The 21,430-nt window shown below is 41.0% G+C and overlaps 2 protein-coding genes and 2 long non-coding RNA genes across 8 annotated transcripts in view; 1 reads left to right on the forward strand and 3 right to left on the reverse strand.

Annotated features, from left to right (window-relative positions):
- Positions 1 to 3,372, reverse strand: part of CISD1 (CDGSH iron sulfur domain 1) — an 11,864-nt gene extending 8,492 nt beyond the window's left edge. For 2 of the 4 annotated variants that reach the window (XM_068197064.1, XM_068197063.1), the window contains exon 1: positions 3,289 to 3,334. In XM_068197064.1, coding sequence (XP_068053165.1) covers positions 3,289 to 3,319 — 31 coding nt within the window. In that variant the 5' untranslated portion in view covers positions 3,320 to 3,334. Of the gene's footprint in view, positions 1 to 2,704; positions 2,745 to 3,288 lie in introns of those variants that run through there. The other 2 variants (XM_068197062.1, XM_068197065.1) reach the window with 2 other exon arrangements.
- UBE2D1 (ubiquitin conjugating enzyme E2 D1) lies at positions 2,716 to 19,821 on the forward strand. Of its 2 annotated transcripts, none has more exons than XM_068197061.1 (7): positions 2,716 to 2,836; positions 11,784 to 11,847; positions 11,933 to 11,964; positions 14,599 to 14,676; positions 14,917 to 15,022; positions 17,179 to 17,272; positions 18,944 to 19,821. In XM_068197061.1, exons 3-7 carry the CDS (start codon positions 11,956 to 11,958, stop codon positions 18,987 to 18,989), a joined length of 333 nt encoding a protein of 110 aa, XP_068053162.1. In that variant the 5' UTR covers positions 2,716 to 2,836; positions 11,784 to 11,847; positions 11,933 to 11,955; the 3' UTR covers positions 18,990 to 19,821. The 2 variants fall into 2 exon arrangements, with proteins under 2 accessions (XP_068053162.1, XP_068053161.1); XM_068197060.1 differs by lacking the exon at positions 2,716 to 2,836 and adding an exon at positions 4,565 to 4,711.
- On the reverse strand, positions 16,456 to 17,545 carry LOC137477829 (uncharacterized). The gene is made up of 2 exons (XR_011001204.1): positions 17,150 to 17,545; positions 16,456 to 17,000 (listed from the first exon to the last, which is right to left on the reverse strand). It is a non-coding gene; the product is annotated as an uncharacterized lncRNA (long non-coding RNA).
- LOC137477827 (uncharacterized) lies at positions 17,663 to 18,258 on the reverse strand. The gene is made up of 2 exons (XR_011001202.1): positions 17,957 to 18,258; positions 17,663 to 17,898 (listed from the first exon to the last, which is right to left on the reverse strand). It is a non-coding gene; the product is annotated as an uncharacterized lncRNA (long non-coding RNA).
- Positions 19,822 to 21,430: the final 1,609 nt, after the last annotated feature.

Genomic DNA, 21,430 nt, shown 5'->3' on the forward strand with positions numbered 1-21,430 from the left:
CACATCTGCAGCCAACCCAGATCCCTTGGGCCATCCCCCATAACTGTGCACATCAGTTCCAGCTCAGCAAGCAGAGATCACAAACTAAATTGTCATCTCATCTTGCAGTGATCCTCCACCTCTTCTCCTGAGGGCCAGAGTCATCCTTCACACACACAGGAAAGTTGTATACGTATCAACAGCTTCAGGTATTTTTTCTTATAATAGAGGAATGTCTTTTCTACTGTTTTACTTTTTTTCAGGTAGTGGCTTCCCTGGAGCCACTTCACTTTTCCCCTTTCAGGATGGAAAATTATATCAACCAACAATGCATTAAATCCAAACATTTAAAGCAGTCTCATTCTTTAAATTCCAGAATTGCCTTAATAAATATAATGAAAATTTAGAAGGAATACTTAAATTTATTCAATAGACTCTCTGGTAAATCATCCTACAGGGTTGCAGAGGCAGTAAGTTTTGTCTTGTTTCACACACAGATCTGTAAAAGCTGGAACACCCATTTAATCTAACTAAGTTAACCATAAAATGCATGTGGAAGAAAAACACTCTTATTTTTAAATACTCTGAACTGTTTCAAAAGACCTCTGGTGCCAATTCAACAGTTTGCTGCCAAAATCCTAAGGTCATGCATGAGGCATCTGTTAACAGAGTGACACTGATGTGGAGTGTCAAGGGGTTTTTATTTCTTCTTAAAATAAAAAGCAGTAGGAGCAACTTTTGAGTTATTATTACGGAACTCCAAATTCTGGTATAATACCAAACCACAGTGTTACAAGACAAGACAAAACAGGCCTGTGTAACATGGCAGAAAAAATAGGTTTTGTGTTTTAAGCACTAAACAATGGAAAAAATTTTTGGCTAGAACTCCAGAAAAATTAACACACAAAGGAGAGAAGAGACAGCAAGAGAGATGGAAAAAAGGAAACAAATTCAAAGAATGAGGCCCCAGAAGAGCAGGCAGTGCTCAGAAGTAAACAAAAAAAATCAGAGACGAGAATGGCAATAAGACACTGACGGGGATTTACTCTCTTCCGTATTCTTTGGACATATCCTAATGAAAGAGATTTAGATCGAAGTTTCTCCTCTCTTCTTTCTCTAAACATCTAGGACATTGCTCTGGATGTTTTCAGATCTACACTACAGAGGGAGTTTTTGGATCTGCCAGAGAGCTCTGAGACACTTTATCCACAGGAAAACACATTTACCAACTGCACTGAGAAGTGGACTAAGAAAGTGAAGTGGTCTTGCCTCCACCAAGATGCTTGTTAAGAACCCAGATCAACTGACATTCTAGCAACTATCAACAATATGGGGGAGAGCCACACTCTGACAAAGTTAGTCCACGACTGCCCTAAGAGGCAACAGTCAAGTTACCTCTGCTGCTCAGAAAATATTTATGTTATTCTAAAGTCACAGAGTAATAACACCTGACATGAAAAACTGTATTTTATGTCTCCAGAAGTGCTTGTAACTTTCAAGCATTTTTCTTGCCAATTTTGTTGCCAATGAAGAGATTGTTATTGTGCAAGAGTTGTTCACGACAGGCCAGTAGTGTCACTGCCCACAACAAAAGCCAATAATGGAGAAACACATGATACTCACTTGCTGGAGAGTCATCCAGGATAACTGGATACACAAAAAAACTAACAGTAAAAGTCAAGCAATCAAGCTGACAAAATCATTTCTACCACTCCACAGCATCCACAAAAAATGAGATTACAACTGGCACGTTTAATTCAACTGAAGACATACGGCAAAGAGGCCACCTGAGGGAAAAAGATTGCTGGATTTCACCAATAAGCACTAAAAGACATGTCACCACGATCACATCTGTGGTTGGTGTGGGGTCACACCTGCAAACAACCACACCTCTCAGATCAAAAGCATTAGCTGTGCTACTCACTGCCTTCCAAAGGGCACACATGCACAGAAGCCATTAACTCCCCCCACTGCTACCACAAATCAAATCTCACAAAAATATGCTATGTTTCTGGTGTCTAGTTTTCAGCAGAGAATAAATTATTTTCAAAAGTCATCAGCCTGAGACACATGCCAGCTGAAGGAAGAAATGTAGCCTGCTAGTCACAAGGCACTGCTGAAGTTTAACCTCTTCAGAAATCACAAAAACCTAATGCTGTCCCCTGCTAAACAGAGCACCCTCCAGACTACTGCCATCAGCTGCTCCTATTCTTTTGTAAGATAATGAGAATATTTTCAGTTTGTTCAGGAGCATATTCTTCTCCCATCTCCACAAAGATTTTCTGCCTAATTCCCAGTGTCTAGGAACTGTTCTAATTCTTGCAATATTATAAATGACAGCAAACTGCCATTGGGAACACAACCTGGATGCAAGCTATTACCAAGTGATCCTCAGTGATTTGATTATTTTAATAAGCATAGCTTTCCACCACTATAGCCCATTTTAGACTAATGTCTTTGCCAGCATTCTCTGTACCAGCAGCCTCCACCCTCCCCCACCCCTCAAAAAAAATTTTTAAAAAAACCCAAAAAAAACCCCAAACCATCTGCCCGCTAAATTAAGGACATAAACCATGAACAGCTTTGCAAGTGGAAACCAGTCACGCACGTGAGGCTCATTTTTTAGAGAAAATTAGATAATTCAGCTTTCTATTCTATCCTCCAGCCGGCCCAACTCTTTCATCCTGTCCAGTTGCGCAACAGCATTTAAAACACACAACGCTACCCCAGGCACGGTTCAAGTCAATCATTACACAGCGCAAATGTCACCGTTACCTCTACTGTACAGCAGCGGGCATCGAGAGGCAGACAAAACCTCTGAAATGTACAGGTTTTCCCGAAATTTTCACTCAAACAGGTGGAACACAAAAATAAAACAGTGGTGTCTGAAACGGGCTGTCCCCCCTGCAGATAAAATCCGGGAGCCCGCTGCGAGTCCGAAGCACCCGCAGGGGCCCGGCGCGGAGCTCGGCGGCTCCGGGCCCTCACACCGCAGAGGGGTGAGACGGGGGAAGGGGGAGCCCTCAGAGCACCACACCGGGTTCCCCCCTCGCTGAGCGCAGGAGGGGTTTCACTGCTGAGCGGATCGCACCGGCCGCTCCCAGCCCCACCGCATCCCGCGGCAACGGTGGCGGCCAGCCCGCCATCTTGTCCCGGGGGTCGCGCGGGGCGCGAGGCGCGAGGCGGAGCCGCCCCCGAGGGGCGCCCCCCGTGCTGCCCGCCCGCGGTCCCGGGCCCCCAGCCCCGGCCCGCCCCTCCCCTCCGCTCCGCTCAGCTCCGCTCCCACCTCCAGCTCCCGGGCAGCCATACCCCTCACGGCGCTGTTCTGTCCCGGCCCCATCGCTGCTGCCGCCGCTGCTGCTCCCGCTCCGCACCGCGCACGCGCCGCTGCCCAAGATGGCCGCGGGGCCGGCCCCTGGAGGCCTCCCGGCGAGACGGGGCCCGGGGAGCGCTGGAGGTCACGGCAGGTGCGGGGTGGCGCTGCGGACACGAGGCGGGGACGAGCGCTGTCACTGGCCTGGCGCCCGGCGCAGGGCTCTCAGGGAGGCCTCTGCAGCTGGAAAATGGGCGCCGGGCACCGCTGTGCGTCCTGCGCAGACGCTGGCTCGGCGGGGCGCGGCGCCGCCGTTCTCTTGTGCTTGTGGTGCTGTCAGTGCCCAACAGCTCCGCAAAACGCTTAGGGCAGATCGCTCCACGAGCCCTCTCGTGTGTGGCGGGGGAAAGATGAAGCTGAAAACTTATATTCTCCAAGTGACAGCCGCCTCGAACCTCACAAGCTTGGGCATTGATGTGAGAATTACTGTACCTCAAAAAAGCATTATCGAAGTTCTATACCTGATTAAGGACTCGCTACTCTGGGACCTCGTTTATGGTTGGACCTTATAGCAAAGATGTGTGCTTGTGTCTTTACAAAATGCTTCCATGGGTGAGGGTATGGGTGTTAATGGCTTTGAAATGCGTCTTATTGTCTATAGCAACTTCAAGGCACAGGTTTGTTATAGAACCCAGACAGTCTGACTCTGAAACAAGCGGGTCGGCGCAAGCCCGAGTTTCTGAACTTTGGGGGGAAATTACATTTACGCGGGGGGAATACGTGCTAGGCAGCTCGGGAAGGCTGTACCTTCCTAGCACCTCAGCCGGTGGGGAAAGGAGGAGGGCAACGTGCAGCCGGGAGTTCGGGGCAAAAGGGGCCGAGTCCTCCAAACCTCGAGAGAGAAAACCCTGCGGGTGTGTGCCCCAGTGGACTCTGCGTGATTTTTCCGCACTGACTCGATTTTAAGAGGTCTCTTTCACCTTTAATAATTCTGTGACCTGTTCATCAGACTTTTCACCCCACACGTCTACTGCTTCCCTCGCACACCATCATGAATGTGACACACCTTTTCCTTGTATGCAGTTCTGAAGCTTCACACGGTTACTTTCCTTTTCCTCAGCTCTCGCGTGCCGGCCGTGCCTTTCAGCCCCGCGTTCCTTAGCCGCGGACCCTCGCGGTTTTCACTCCGCCCCGCACGGCCTGAGGGGCGGGACGGGCCCGCGGACGGCACTTCCCGGCCAGCCCCGCGCATGCGCAGCAGGGCACAAAGGGCACGGCGATTGCGCCCCCGCCCCTCCCGCTCGCACGGCGCGCGCTCCCGCCGCCCGCCCCGCCCCGGCCGCGCTCCCGCCCCGCGCTCCCGCCGCCTGCTTCGCGCTCCCGCCGCGCGTTCCCATGGCGCTGAAGCGGATACAAAAAGTGAGTGGGGCCGAGCCGTGGGAGGGGGCGGAGAGGTGCCCCTGCCCTCGGGTAGTTGCAGGAGCTGCCCCCCTCGCCCTGTTGCCGGGGGGTGAGGCGGCGGCCGGACCGGGCTCGGCGAGAGGTGTCGCGGCCGCCGCTGCCGCGCGCTTTCTTTGCCAGGACTCGTCCTTCCCTCGCCGGCAGCCGGGGAAGAAGAGCGGGTGTGAGACGGGGGGAGGGGGCTCTTGTCTGGCCGCCTCGCGGTTTCGGGACTGCCTCGCTGAAGGCCCCGCAGCCCGAGTGGGTGCTCAAGGCGCCGTGTGTGGGCCAGGCGCGGCGCTCGGAGCGGAGCGGGGAGAGCCGGGTGCTGGTGGGGAGCCTTCAGCAGAGGCGCGGGGGCGTCCGTCGCTGCCCTTGAGCACGGGCTGCTGCCGGCGCTAGGAAGGGTTGTCAGCGTAGTTCTTGGTGTGACCTTTGAGCGTATCCCAGTTGTGGTGTTTTGGGCTGATACTTGTAAACGGCCTGGTTCAAGTAGTGAATTCCCGGTTTCCTTTTGTTTGGCAAGGCTGAGCTGGTCGCTGTACATGACAGACGGGGTACGGCAGCCAGCACGGGAGGGGAGTTAAGCTTAGTGCTTTGGCCGTGGAACAGAACCCGTGGTGTTTGGTTGCTGTTGATGTGCCATGTTAAGGCGGCATTGCCGCTATCCTGGTTATGTGACGGTGCGATTATTTCTTGTGCAGGATTCCCTTTTGCTGTCGGAAGCCATTGGTATTGCAGAAATAGGGTTCTATAGTGACCAGTGAACCCCACGGTAGGCAGATTTGGGATACCCTACAGTAGGCATCAACTTATTTGGATGGATTTCTGGTAGTCCTGTCTCATTGCTGCAAAGCTTATGTCTTTACACAAAGTGCAATTACAGGACAATTTTGTTCCTTCATATCACATGTTTGCCACGAATGTTGCATTCGACCATTATATCAAATATTAACAAAGGATTACAATGGTTTTCTTCAGCAATAACTTTGTCATGCTTCTACATATTATACAAATGGTTTGCCTCTTCTTGTCACTTTCATTTCCCACCTCTTCTTGAACATCTCTTTATCCTCAGGTTTCAAGAAAAGGATTGTTCTGATTACCATATCTTCCCAATTCTTAGTCAGCTTCTTTCTGCTAAGATAAACAGACAAAGGGGAAAGTCTGGTAATCTAGTATTTTTGAGATGGAGTGGTGATTTGGGGCTTTGCAAATGAAGTCCTGCTAGAATAGAATTAGTCTTCATCCTTTCATCATGTTCCCTGCATAACTTTCTTTCTGCTTTAGAGACGTTCATACATATTGGAAAGCCACAATTTTCTTTAATGTGGCATTTAAGAACTTTTGATAGCTGTGAAATTATGGTTAGGCTTTTTATCTAAGTATCTTTCATTCTGTTAGCCTTATTAAATTCTGTTTCTACTCTTTGAAAATGAAGCAATGCTTTTTAACCTGGTAACTGTGAGGTGCTATGAGATTTCCTGGTTATACAATAACTTCTGCCTGAAACGTGAACAGATACTGGGTAAGGTAACTCCAAGAAGAGTTGAGATTAAATTTGGAACTGGTTACCCCTTGCTTCTAGTTTGCTGCAGAAATGACTACTGCTGGTTTTCTTTTTTTCCCATTATCTACCCTCATCACTCTTTTCTGCCTTTCCAGGAGAATAAAAAAATTCTACTAGAGGGATTTGGCAAGCAGTCTGTTTCTTGAGAAGTAGAAGAGGAAAAGGAATGGCAAGGAAATAAATTTGTTTCAAATGGAAAGTTTAAGTGAAGTGGAGAAGTTTGAAAAGACAAACTGTTATGATGTCATTGTAATACATAAAATTTTCCCCAAAAATAATGGAAATGGAAGTTTAATGGTAGATGAAATGTATTTGTATGTTGGTTTGTTTGTCTCCTCTACTTCCCTGGTGTTTCAGACTGGCTGCCGTAGTTGATAGTTATGTTGTATCCAAAGGATAGGCGGGAATAAGATCTGGAGTAGAGGAAGGGCTGTGGTTTCAGAGTGCCTAGAGGAATTCTTTGGAGAACAAAACACTGTCAGCAAACACAGTGCTATTGCTTGGAGCTCATCAGTCTAGACATACTGTCTGAAGTTAAGCTTTGGTGGGTTTAGGGTGGTTCAGAATTGTGCTTAAACGAAGCTAAGGGATTTTGGTGTCAAGCTTGAGTGTTTGTTTACAGTAATTTTGATAATTTGTGTGTTCAGTGTGATAACACATACAAAGCAAGCAAAGCTATAATATGTCAACCTGTTAGTAAGCATATTTTTTGTCATACTGTCTGATTTCAAAGTAATATTGCCATTGGGACCCGTGTCATTGCATCCTGCCTTTGGCTGGTTGTCTCTGAGGGGCTCCTCAAAGGAGGATAGCATGTGGACTTCCAAGACTGTACCCTAGTTACAGAAAGGTAGATTGTGCTTGGGAGCTTTCTTAAAAAATGGGCAGCTGAGTAAGCAGTGAAGAAGCTGATCGCTGCACATGGAGCTGAGTTGATCTTAGTGCTGTAGGTGGAAGAACAGTGAGGACATGAAGCCCTGCTCTGCAGGCACAGCTGTCAGCAGTGTCTCCATGACAAGCTCATCTCAGAGTTCCTCAGAGAGTTGGGGGTCAGGGGATTCTTACTCATCATAAGCTGACGATCCTGTGTTCATTTGCCTTGTGTGTGCTTTGCTTTGCCATTGTATGAGAGGCACTGAATTTCTGTACTGTCAGAAAAGTTCAGTTACACCGTCTGTGATGTTCCTTGGGGCACTGAAAGAACACATTTTTGTGGGTAGTGTAAATTCCAGATGTTGCAAATGATGAAAGCAAAACAAATAGTGTAGGTTTTTTAACTGAGAAGAAATATTGTGCAAAGAAGCCTTTATTCTTGCCACCTCTGGAAAGTGAGATACCATGACTTTTGTGAAAGGTGGAAAATAATTCAGTCTGTCAGGTTCTGCAGAATAGTGTGTAGGTCTCAGTTCTGCCCATCTGTCTTATGCAGAACCATTTTTCTGGGGTTCCTGTTCCAAATTCTTTGTTCACGTATCTAATTTGCAGCAGTGTATGGTGGGAAATAAGTCTGTGGTCTACAGTGCATTTTGTGCAAGAAATTAAGAACACAATTGACAAATATAAATCTATATTTTAAATAATAGTGTGGAGAAAGGTTGTGGTTTTGTGTTGTTTGGAGAATGAAAATAGCTTTTAGTGATGCCGTCTGCAGTTTATTTTGGTCTTCAGATAATCTGCAGTCTTTTTTTCTGAATTTTTTTTTACTGAAAAAAGACATGTTTAGGACTTCTGAGAAAATTTATTTCCTTATCAGCAAAGTGTCCTTTACAATGTTGTTCCAATAGCTTTTTTCGGGAGGAGCCTGGATGCTAATCAAGCATCTAAGTGTTAAATTGGCCTTGCAGTCTTCAACTTCATACTTTTATGAAATACATCCTGTATTATTCTGACCATGGGTATTAGTCTGCACGTTCAGAAATGTCTCCAATGTTTATAGCTTATCACAGCCTGTTTTTACAGCTGTTAAACTTCAATTTTTGCTTCATGCTGTCTACAGGGCTGTTCAGGAGCGTGTGTGTTGCAAGGGAAGGTGATCATTGGGGGGCTTTGCCCATCTCCATTAGTATGTTAACCATTAGTATTCTATTCTACCCTGAAATGTTTTGTATGAGAGGATTAGAGGATTTATTCCTACCACTGTCCCCAGCTTAGGTATTTTTCTCCATGCACGTTTATCCTGGCTGTGCTGGGACAGTGTGGCATGTGTTGGAGTTCTTGAGAGGTGCTTTTACGCTGCCACGTTCACCAGTGTTTGAAATAACTTCTGCTTCTTCTGATGCATCTCTTGCAAACAGATTCTTGGGTTTTTGTATTCTCATAAAAGATGTTGTACCAGTGTACACTGTAATTTGTAGTGGTGACTTTCTCTTTTGGAAATGAATCTGCACTGCTTTGAGCTATAGATCTGTTTGTCAGCATATGTACATCTTGCACCAGCACTTTCTACACCAGTGACTAAAAGTATTCCTGCAGACCCTTGAAGTGACCAGACCTGCCTCATGCAGCTACATGGTAGTAATCCATAAAGCTTGGACAAAGCTGCTTAACTTAAAATTAACTTAAAATTACAGGGCAATCTCTAGTGTTGACTGTGCAGTGCCTCACATGCAGTTATCTTGCACTTGATGAAATTTCAGCAGGTTAAACTTTGTGAATCTTCAGCCTTGTCCCTTAACAAAGCAAAGTTTTGGCCTTCTTCTAAAGAGCATCTGTGCTTTGTATAAAGAATTCTTGTATTCTCATTCTTTTGTGAATATGTAAAGTCATGAAGAAGTTTTTCTACATGTATTTAAAGGATACTCATTTCTGTTCTGCAGTGTACAATTCTGGGCACTGGCAGGTCAGTCTGATTCAGGGACATCTGGGTATCTCCTTGCCCCACTTCAAAAGGCACAGGAAAGCTTGAAGCCTAGATCTTACAGCTCTCCAGATAATTTTGCTTTGAACCTAAAGCTTAAAAAAGCTTAATCAACAATATAAAGCTGAATATTTCTTCCTTTTTATCACAGCTTGATCTGAATTTCTGTGTATAAAAGATTCAAACTGTTCATAGTGTTGGATCGTGTTACCATTTGTATTTTTAAACCACATTAGCTTCACATATGGATGCAAAATGCAGCTTGAATTTGCTCTACTGATTTTGAAGTTTTATCTGGCTTTATGTTTCATAGCTGCAGAAGTTCTCAGAATGTATTTGTGAACATTGCTCTCATTTGTTAAAGCTGATTGAAGAGAACCTTTTCTTCTGTGTTGTTAGGAAATATTAATAAGGGGTTTATAGTTGTGGGTCTCATCAATGTATGATGAAAAATATTTGCTGGTTTTTATCATAAAGAGATGTCAGTGCCTTTTTAGCCTGAACAAATTGAAGTGTATACCTGAGGAGCATTCCCCAGTTCTATTAATTCTTAAGTACATGTGTATATATGAAAGAAAACAAATTGTGTGGTTTTGGGGTATGTAAAGATCTTGATGAATACATCTAGCACCAAAAGCACTGTTACAGACCGACTCTTAAGTGGTTGCCTGGTAGCTCCTCTATGCGAATGGAATGTTTGCATATACTTCAGAGACTTTCTGAAAAGTTTAAGCTACGTATTTTTCCAGTTAATGCCTTGAATTTAGTAGTCAATAATGACTGTTGCAAAATGCGTGATTTTTAGTCTGAGTTCTCTGTTTTGGTGCTGTAGTGCAGCTCTTTGGTTTTGGTTGGGGTGTTTTAGTGCATGTACAAGACTTTATCTTCTTTTCTTAGGTTAGATCTTGAATTGTAAATTAGAAGACAGCACCTGTAAAAGCTCTGCTGCTGGTCATGTTTGTCCCTGGTGACTGCTGGAAACTTGAGATTTGTTGACTCCCTGTGTGTACTGGCAGTGGCTTGGCTTTGCATAAATAGCTGGTTCTCTGAATCACTCCTTAATGAAATCTGAATCCTCTGATTAAAATAGGAACTGCATTTCTAAAGTGCCTTTATTAGTTAAAGTCTATCCCAGAGTGTTCTTTCTGGATCAGCATACGGAGTCACCAATAAAAGTTAGAGTGCAGAATGAAGTTAAAGCGCAGACAAGTAATGCCAATGGAGAAGCTGTGCTATTTCAGTGTAGGAAAAAGTGTCTGTCTTGTTTTAAATCACAAGATTGTGAGAAGTGACTTCAGAGCAGTAGTAAGATATGGTGTAGTGCTTTGCTTTGATTTCAGGGCCACGAGTGGACCTGTAAGTCTAGCTGAATTTAGGTGTTGGGTCTATGGTAAATTGAGTTGAAATATTTACTGGATGTCATAAATGGAAAAATATATCACAGCAGTTGAGAAGTGTAGATTTTTAACCCTTCAAATTATATGTAAGGCCTGATCACACTAAGTATGCCAATTCCACACTTGAGTTAAACTTAGCTCCAGTTTAAACCTCGATTATGTAAGTAGTTGCCTTGACTAATGTATTTTGAGTAGAAATGTTTCCGGTGTTACTTCTTAAGGTAAACTCACAGACCTGCTAATGTCTATTGTCAACTTATATGTGCATGTTTTGAGTAAGGAATTGAGTTACTGACAGACACGCACCTTTTAACTTATTTCAAAGGAAGTACTTGTATGGAGTCATTAAAGTTCCTGCAGGAGAGTTTCTATCAGCCTAGAACTGGAAAAAGTTTTCCTTAGTACAGTAAAAGTTCAGATATCAAAAGGAGTATATTGAATTAAATGAGGAAAATGAACTAATATTACTGCCTGTCTTGTTTTCTGTTTGAAATAGTGATGATAAATCAGATGAAAAAGGGTGCTGGTTTTGTGAAATCACATAATAATTTTAAATTATTTGGGACTGTGTGGACTCCTGCAAGAGAAATAAATCAGTTGACCACCAAAAGCTCCTCTGAGTGCTTAACTTTCACCTTGGGAGTTTTTTAGTAGTCATTAAAAAAAAAAAGGTATCCAGGTAACTGAATCAAAGTACAATAAATAGGGTGAATAAGGTGTAGAGCTAATATTTTTCCTTTAGTTTCCAATTTAGTTAGGACCCTTTATATTATGTTCATACATCATCTCTGGGCAGGCTGCAAACATTTAATGAGGCAGTTTAGCTCATCTGATGTCCATAGATTAGGCAATACAGAAACTTTTGTAAAATCAAAAGCTGAGGGAATGATCAGATTAGCACCTAACTACATTAAACTGTGAGTTTACAGACTAATCAAGATACCTTTTTTGTTTTGACTCCTTCAAGTGTATTGAACTTACTCTGAACTTAGTTGCAACTCTTAAGTTCTTTTGGATATTAATTTCTAGCACAGTGTTAGCTGCAGGCCATCTGGCAAAAAAGCAGTTTCAGTTTCAATGGACATTTCAAGTGTTGACTGGTTTATCAAAATACCACAAAAAATGCCCACGGGTTTAATAAAATTGCTTTGTGTTCCCACTTTTGAAGGGATGCTGCCATGTGGTATGGATTTTCATGTCTTTCAAATATTTTTGTGTTCCTTGCAGGAACTAAGTGATCTGCAGCGAGATCCACCAGCCCACTGTTCTGCTGGACCTGTTGGAGATGACTGTAAGCTCTTCCTAATAGATTCAGTACATTTCAGTTCTGGAAAGGCTCAGAAAATCTCTAATTGTTGTATCTTTTTGCCTTTCAGTGTTTCATTGGCAAGCAACTATTATGGGACCTGTAAGTATAGGAATCGTGCCCCTTAAAATGTAAGACCTTGCTTCCCTTTTGGTTATGGAAGGATTCATTTGGGTTTCTGTAAACACAGCAGCCACATTCAGCTGTGCTGTGTATAGCTTAAAACTTCAGGGTGGCATTGTTGTTCCTATTAGTCTGGTACCAGTTGCTTTCTGTAACTCCTCAAAAATCCCTCCTCTTCATGAAGTTAGAGGTGCTTAATTGGTCAGCTGTGGTGTTTGAGTTGGTGATCTGGGCTACAAAGCAAAGAGCTTGCTTTTCATAGATGATCAATTCTGGAAGATTCATCCATCGGAAAGGAGGAAGAGTGGATGAAATCTAATATTAAAGTTGGTAACTGAACAAGAGTGGAGTTGCAGAGGGCTTTTAGATGGAGCTTATTTTATTTGATAGCTGTGATGTGACTCTGGCAACAGCATATGGCTTTTGCATACTGCAGATCAGCAGTTGGGTGCTTTTGTTGGTTTTTGTGTGACAAAGGTGCTTTCCTTGAGTTGAGAAAACTATGACTCTTGTGAAGGTAATGACATAAGAAATTACCAAAAAAGCTTAAAACCAGAACCTTTTGAAGGAAAACTGAGAAGAATTTTAGCAAGAAAAATAATAAAGAACAACATGATCTGAGGGAAGGTGTGCTTATTAATATCCTGGTAAGGAGTTTGTATTCCTGGTGTTTTCCTTTTGGATTTAATAATTTGGAAAGCAGAGTCTCTAGTTCAGAGAGTGAGCTGAGTCACTGTGCCAGGTGAAATTTTGAGATAATACTTAACCCATTAAGATGCAGCATTAATTCATGGAGAAAAGAGGAAATGTGTCTGCTTTGAAGTAATTCTCCATTTTCAGCACAGTTCTGAAGCAGTGAAAGATCAGTCACTAATTTGCTGGTGGTGTGCTGGAGTTTGTTGTCCAGCTTGTCCATGGCCCAGCAGCAGCTGTTTTCTGTAGTACACTAATGCCTTTGCCCTTTGGCTTGAACAACAAGCATGTTGGTATGTTCTTCCACATACCAAGGCCCTCTGACTCTTGCCCTCTTGCACTGCCAAAGGGTAAATGGCAAAGTGGTGACGAAGAGTTAACAAAAGCTTATGTGCTGGTTGCCACCAGTAGTGTCTCTGTCCAGAATGACTCTGATGACACGAGTGAAGAAAATACTACCACATAGATTTTGGCTTAAATTCCATTGTCTTCTTCAGCTTTCAGTTCAGCTTTCATATTCTGTAGTGGAAAATATTCTTTTATTTGCCTTAACTTCCTCAGATGTCTCTAGTTAAGGATAAGAATGCGCATCTCTTGCCAGCCTTTCTCAGCTGTATCTGCAGAGATACAGGAACAGAACACTTCAGATATTAATTCTTGATCTTGATAACAAAAGAAATTAGGGTTGCACATTCTGTAGGTTTCCTGATGGCCCAAGGGTAGCATAGGACTAAAGCCTACCTTTAGAATTCATTTCCTGTGTGTGGAAGTAGGGTAACCTCTTCTCTCTGTGGGTATCATCAATTTGTTTTATATACCTTCCTCATAAAACACAGAGTGACTTCTCTTTGCTTTCTTTTTGACACTGAACTTTGTCTCATCTTCAGCTTACTTTACCTTTGAAAAATCCATTTAGTATTTGCAAGAAGAGGTCCTTTGAAACCTAATTGGAAGTACAGTGGCAATCTTCTGAGGTCAGCTAATGCTGACTTAGCATGACAGTATATAACCTGCCTTACTCTGCAGCCCTCTCTGCACTTTGAGCATGTAAGGCAGCATGGCTTAGCAGACCATTTGGGAAACGTTGCCTCTTACAGTCATATAGTCATCTCTAAAACAGTTCATTTCCAAGGTAAAGGTTTTACTTAAAAACAGTCTGCTTTTCCTTTCATAAGAAAACCCAAAAACTTGATCTTCAGGTTTGCTGTGATTGAGTTCCTACATGGTTGTTGTAAATTTACCATGTGATGAGAGCAGTTTTCTTCTTTCTCTTAACCAGAAATGGCAGAACTGCTCTCTATAACTTAGCATCAAGACTTTACAGCTCACCTTTTTAGTTAATAAAAAATGAAAGTTCTTCAACAGATGACTACAACAAAATTATTTCTGTCTATTAACTGTGTGCAGTCTGGACGTAAACCCGTGCACGTGTTGTCTAACAAAATGCATGTTCACAGATTTGTACAGGTCACAGAGATGTTGTGTGTTTTAAAGCCCCCTGATATTATCATAATGAACTGAATTATGCTGGAAAATCCCACTCTTTGCATCTGCAAAGAGAAACCACTTCTTAGGCTAAGTATGTTTGTAGCTTAGGAATGAAGATCAGAGCAGCTGTGGGCTTGCATGGAGACAGGATTTGGAGGACCTGCTCTGGTTTTTGTATTCCCTTCAGTGCATTGAAGCTATTGACCTCCCTCTCTTTTTCTCCCCAGAAGGACAGTGCTCAATAACTGTGTTGTTGCTGCTGCAGTAATAGCCACAGTTACAGGCTGTGGGAGGGTTCAGTTCCTCTGTACCGTCCCAGTTTATGGCCCATAGTGGGTTAAGTACTGGAGAAAAAATAGAATTTCTCTAGGAGAAGGAAAGCTCCAAAACAGCTGAAATACATTAATGTGTTTTGTTTTGTTTTTTTCTCAGCCTGATAGTGCATATCAAGGGGGAGTATTTTTTCTCACAGTACACTTTCCAACAGACTATCCTTTCAAACCACCAAAGGTAAGTCCTTTCTTTTAAGGAAAGAAAGTTTTTTGGTCAAAAATTATTCTTTGAGGCTTAATTTTGGAAGTTAAACGGGAAAGGTGAGCAATAGTATACACGTTCTTCATGGATGCAGATAAGACTGTAAAAAAATTGTGTTGGCAGATCTGATATGACTGGAAAGGAAGGGATGATGTTAAGGATTCCAAGTGTAATAACCCTAATCTGATGCTGTTATTTATTTTTTTTTAATTACAGATTGCTTTTACTACAAAAATATATCACCCAAACATAAACAGTAATGGGAGTATTTGTCTTGATATCTTGAGGTCACAATGGTCACCAGCTCTGACTGTTTCTAAAGGTAAACTCACTGATTTGATAATGCATGTATGAAGCTGCACACACTGCCATGGCACTTTTTTGTGTATTATTGCACTGTCTTAAAGGCAAGCAGTGGGAATTCAGTTATCCTGCATGTTTCAGAAGAGGCAAATTCCATTGGAATTCTTGTTATGATCCAAGATCTTGTGCAGTTTATTGGGAATGTCACATTGCAAAAAAATGCTTGCACAGCAAAGAAATATTCTAAACCAAGTTGGGGAAGATAATAATGTACAGTTAGCCTGAAATGTGATAGCTGACTGTGCATGCTGAATGGAGGAGAAACTCATGAGCAGGGCTTGCAAATCACAACTTGGAAGTAAATGTGAAGCCCTGATACTGACGTTGTGTGAGCTTACACGATTGCCTGTTGATGACTCTTCGGGCTGCCTGAGCATCCTTATGTGGACTAAGGCCTTAATTACACTTTCTTTAAAAAGGAGGTAATTTTTTCTGGTTTGCATTCCTTTGTAAGATGGATATTTTAAAATGTAGCTCCTTTCACAGTCATCAGTAAAAGTTTTATTAAAATATTCTCATCCTGTAGTTAAGTTTTCAGGCATTTTGTGTCACTTAAAAAGCTGCTTAAAATGTGAGTGCTGTTGCTTCTCCTCACCCATCTTCAAATTTCTAAGGCACACTTAGTCATATTACAGAAATTTCTCATGTGACTCAAAAGGTCAAGTGTATCACATCTCATGTACTTGGGAGCTCTCTAAGCTATGTGCCAAAGTGTCATTGCATTGGGTGTACAAGCAAAGAAAAACTGTGGGTCTTTGTCCAATGGAAATTGCTCTATGCAAGTCCAGCTGCTGCACCTCCTTGGAAAAACAACTTCTCTTGCTTACAGGCCTGTGCAGTAATCTCACAAGCCAAATAAAATCTAAGTCTAATATTCTCTTTCCTGATGTCATTGCTAAAGACTTCAATTAGTCTTTTGTGTAATTGGTATCATTTTTTCTCACATAAATTAGTTGTTTTATAGCTATCCAAAAATGGTCTTGGTTTCTAGTTATTAAGCAAATTAAAATTGGCACTTAGGTTTAACACTTGGCATCTACAACTGAAAACCCGTAAAATTTTTAGATCTTCGGCATTTTTCTGTCACTTTACTTGTTGAGGACTTCTTTGGTTATAAAGTGGAGCAGTCTGCCGGTCTCCTGTGCTTTTAACCTGCTTGCATATTATGTATTTCATAAACTGGAAATTAGCTCAGTGACTCATGGAAATTTCTCCTTTCTAGTCTTTGACTGAATGAAAAGTTTACAGCATATTACAGCACCTCTGACCATCTATGTGACCATCTATTCTAACCTGATTTTCTCATATTACTGGCACTTAAAATTAGTCAGTATTGAAGTGGCTGTACTTTCTAGTCCTGAAAATAGGTGTGGGATCTTGGGTAACAAGCTAAAGCAGGGGGGGGAAAAGGTATTCTACAGTTGGTTCTTATGGCAGCATGAAGTTCCCTTTCACAACACATATAGAATTATGTAATTGTGTATTCTTGTATGCATATTAGTTCTGACTATAAAAACAGAAATGGCCTGAAAATTATGGCCTGAAAATGTTAGGCAAAAAAATCAAACCTCCTTGGTTCAATACCAGGAAATTAATATGAAATTATAAGTGAATACCTGTATTTAATGCTGATCAAGTATTTCCCAAAATGGAAGTCACACTTAGATAAAATGTTCTTATGATTGAGAGAATAACTGTCAGCACAGAAGTGGAAAAGGATATGCACAAATAGAGTACTGCATGGCAATGTAATATTAATAATATCCGTTACCTTAGTTGCAGATGGAAAGCTTAGTTTGAGCAATATCTATATGTAACTGTGTAGTCTGTAGTTGGGCTAATGTTCCTAGGCTAGGATGTGGGAGAGAGATCATTACAAAAGGTACAGGTTCATGGTTACAAATTCCCTGGGCTTGTATCAGGTGTTTACGTAGGCCCTAGAAAAATGCTGCTGTATAAACATTTCTGGACAGAACTGTTAAATGACAACTTAATACTAATATGCATTCTTTTTCTAATACCCTCCTACCACCCTCCTTCAGTATGCTGGAATACATTAAAGGATTGTAGAAATAAAGCAAATAACTTGTTTAATCTAGTGTCTCTTTTATTTAGTTTTATTGTCCATATGCTCCTTACTTTGTGATCCTAATCCAGATGATCCTTTAGTACCAGATATTGCACAGATCTACAAGTCAGACAAGGAAAAGTGAGTATAACATACATAATTGTGTGTGTGGTACTTGCAGATGGCTATCTGCTGTGCACCTTTGATATTAAATTTAGCAATACTCTTTTCCTAGATTTCCACAGGATTAGCTCTTTAAATATTGAGAATAGCGATGGCGAGTAGAAAACTGTAGGCATTGACAGCTGTTGGTAGCTCATTTTTTTGTACCTAATTACATAAAACCTTCATGCTTTTGTGTAACAGATTGATTGCATGAAAAATTATTATCCCAAATATGAGTTATTTGTTGCTACTGCAGTTGTTGCAGATGTTTACCACACTGCAATCCTCTGGTTGTAAAACCCGTACAGAAGAATTTTTGACTTTCTGTTAAACTGAGTTATTTGGTACCTATTTTTCAGTGCTGAGCCATTGAAGACTTCTTGCAGTGTATGCAGTGGCCTGTGGCTCAGCACATGTCACAGATTCAGGAAGATTTGAGTATTGCCTTTACCTTGAGCAGTAGACAGCAAAGGAGTGATGTAGAAGTTACGTGGACATCTGTGGTCTAGTGTTTCCTACTAAAATGGCCTTTTTCTCGCAGTTCAGTGTCTGGTATCGTCAAATCATGTCACTTCTGAAGTGCCTGAATGCTGTAGTTCATTCTGCAAAATAGATAGTGTTCAAGTTGAGGATGTTGTGCATCAGCTTTTTTCTACCCACCTACTTATTAGTGATTTCAGCTGTTGCACCTCCTGTTTGTGAAGGAAGTGAATGAGGGATGGTTTTCTATCTCCAAATCTCAAAATTTAATCATTGCTAGGGAAAGTAAGAAAATATTTAGTCTTGACTGTAGCTTTATCTTGTGATGATCACCTATCAATTTTTTTTTGTTTTGTTTTACCTTGGATTTAGGAAATGAAAGATATGGCTGGTTACCCCTGAGAATTTATCTATGAGTATTTTATTATAAGTTAAAATTCAGAGACTTGTATCGTAGCATATTCTCAAGAAGAAAACCAATTAGTAAAAGTTGCTGTACTGATCTTAAAGAGTTAAAAACTTGTCAGCATTTTTCTCTGGTTGACTAAAGAAAGTGAATCCAGAATGACGAGTAGAATGTAGCAAATGTAAGGACCAGAGTGGAAGCTATCAACTCTCTAAGGACATTTACCCTTGGGATTATGGAATTATAAGATAATCAGCTTCATACCAGAAGGAAAAGACCCAAGACTTAAAACCTAGTAAAAAATGCTTTTCAGAAAATTTTCTTTCCAAGTTCTGAAATGCAGCTGGCAGTGCAGAACGGAGAATAAAATCCCAGTTAATTATACTGAATTTTGTGGAACTAAAATATGTAAACTTTGTTAGACTCTTAATAGCTTATGCCTTTAGAAGGAATTGACAACAAATTCCTGTTAAGGTACAGATAAGGGAACCAGTCATGAAATACAAAGGAAGGATGCACAATGCTACACAATTTAATGCAAACCTGTGAAGTTTGATTTGAGTCTGAATAGCTCTGATACATAACTTTAGAAACTGAATGTGTAGTGGGTATATACTTGTTAGCTTTTAGGCGGTTTTAATGCTCTTTGCCTCTGCTCAGAGGTGAAAAGCTCAATAACAGCTGTATTAAGTAAATGCGTGGCCATTGTCAGTGTATCACTAACAGCTCTTCACTGTAATGCCTTCTTTCTGCACGTACAGATACAACAGACATGCAAGAGAATGGACTCAGAAATATGCAATGTAAGCTTTTGAAGACATTTTCATATACCACAGAGTACTGTAAATTCTAGTTTTTTTCAAAATTAGAAGGAAATGGAGCACAGTTTATGGTTGCAATGTGACACCCCTTGAATTTTTTTTCACCCATGTAAGTGTGTTTCTGGAGCAAGAGAGAACAAACGTCCAAAAATAACCTTATGACTTTGATAAGAATATTTATCCTCTTTGTATGCTTTGCAGAAGACATTTATTATAGTTTTTAAGAGTTGGACACCTGCATCTTCAGACTACAAGATCTATAATTCTGTTGTAAATCAGTGAAATTATTTTTGCTGGAAAAAGTAGCTGTTTTTATGTGATGAATACTGTATGTGTGTCATTGAAGTATGTTGTCTGTTTCATAAGTATGTTCAAGTTTCTTTTTGTTAGTTCTCTTATATAATTTGTATTTTTTACTGTATAGACTATTTTATTTACAATGTAAGTCATTTCAGTTTAGACTTGCTTGTGCACAGTATTGACAAGATACAACTGCTAATAGTGAAAATAATTGGAGTATCTCACCCATTAGAATATTCTGAAGACTGACTGCAGACTTCTTAAAACCTAAAATGATCTTTGCACTGTAAATCTTTGTATGCTGATTATGGAGAAACACTTGGTTTTGATTCTGTTGCATACTTGACTTAATTTTATTGCAATGTGAACTAATTGCACTGGTATGTAGAAAGATATGTAACTGTTTTGTTGCTATTCACAACTGATTTGTGATGTGTGGGCAACATAATACTATCACAGACCTTTTACAAATCCAGATGTAGCCTTTTCCATATAAATAAAATACATTTTCTACTTTCCTTGGCTATTTTTTTATCTTAACTCATGCGTATCCTTGAAGGACTTGTTCCAGCATTCTAACAGAGAACTGCCAGTAGTGTGTATGTTTCTTGTAGACAGAATGCCCAATAAAGCCATGCATCCTGTACTACTTAGAACTGGGCTCTAAGTTGATTTTTATGCTAGTTCTAGCCTAGTGGATTTAGCGTATTATGCCCATTGTTGGATAGAGGATTTCAAATAGGTTAATGCCATGGTACACCAATATCCCTCTATGGAGGAGAGAATCACAAGGGTCTGTTAAAGTGGTGTATTTGCAATATCAGAATGTTACAGTAAACTCACACTTGAAAGTAATTTTCCTTCTCACACTTGAAAGTAATTTGTCCATTAGCTTTCTCTTCAGTTGCTTCAGACTATGCATGTGGAAAACCAAAAGTGCTGGAGAGGGGCAATATGTTCTTAAAACATTGATCAAAAGCAGAAATACTCTTGATTTCCTACCATTCATTCTTCTTGGTTATTTGAAAATAAAAAAAAAGATGACTAAATGTTTTTATCTGTATCTTACACATGAAAGAAAAATTATTTTCTGTTGGGAAATTTGTCACCATAAAATACATTTTAACATGACAGATATATTTGATTTGGGGTTTTTGTTTTGTGGGTTTTTTTTTTTTTATTGTTGTTTTTTATTTGAATATGCATCAAACTGGAATGTGAGGTATGGGTGGTAAGCGTGCACAGTAGGAGCTTTTATTCCTACCAGTGGGATATTAACTTCATGTTTCCTGATTTACTCACCTTAAGTTGGTCCCATATGGGAAATTGTCATTTCTGTGCCAGTTTTATCTGTGACGTAATGGTGACATTTGAAACAGCTTGATTGAGAGTGGTTCCAATAATCTTAAAATACCCCTGTTCACATTTTGCAAGCTGAATAAATGGATTTTTTTTTTTTTGTTACTGAGTGCTTCATTATATTTAAACTAGCTAGGAAAGCAAAGACATCATTTGCTCAAATGATTGTAGAAAAGTGACCAACAGAATGTGTTCATGGTTTTTATTTTTTCTGGGTAAAATAGCAATCTCTTTGTACTAGAAGTTACTTCAATTTTTGGAATATCTGTATAGAGCTGTGTGAAGTCAAGAGTTTGACTTGGTTTCCTTTGGCTTATGAGTTTGTGTTAAGGATGGTTTGAAAACATTTATACTTTACCTGGTAATGTTTCTGCTTTGTGCCATGGATGAATGACTTTCCACCACAGCATGAAACCAGCAGGAGGATTGAAAACCAACCAACACCTGTGTGTAGGACATATTAAACATATTAAAAAAGGAACTTGTCTATGATCATGCTGGTTTAGAGGTGTGAAGCTAAGTCTTTGATTCTTATGATACTCCTAGCAGTTCAGCCTTTCTGCTTTTGAAATTATTGGAATGAATGAGAAATACATTATTTATCTAATACTTCAGTCATGCTGTGAAGTGTGTGGGTTAAATTTGTGGAGAGAAACACTTCCACTGCTGCACCTTCAGAGCTCCTCGGTCAATGCTTTTTATACAAATTCTATTTCCAGGGCTGAAAAGTTTACTTTATTCTGTGCTGTGTACTACGATAGGGGAAAA

Source organism: Anomalospiza imberbis, chromosome 8, assembly GCF_031753505.1.
Source record: "Anomalospiza imberbis isolate Cuckoo-Finch-1a 21T00152 chromosome 8, ASM3175350v1, whole genome shotgun sequence".
In the NCBI taxonomy this organism is placed as follows: Eukaryota; Metazoa; Chordata; class Aves; order Passeriformes; family Viduidae; genus Anomalospiza; species Anomalospiza imberbis.

Coding starts and splice junctions, on each gene's coding strand:
- UBE2D1 (XM_068197060.1), top strand. CDS start 4,688: ATGGCGCTGAAGCGGATACAAAAA. Junction 4,712..11,783: donor CGCTGAAGCGGATACAAAAA/GTGAGTGGGGCC, acceptor TGTTCCTTGCAG/GAACTAAGTGATCTGCAGCG. Junction 11,965..14,598: donor AAGCAACTATTATGGGACCT/GTAAGTATAGGA, acceptor TTTTTTTCTCAG/CCTGATAGTGCATATCAAGG.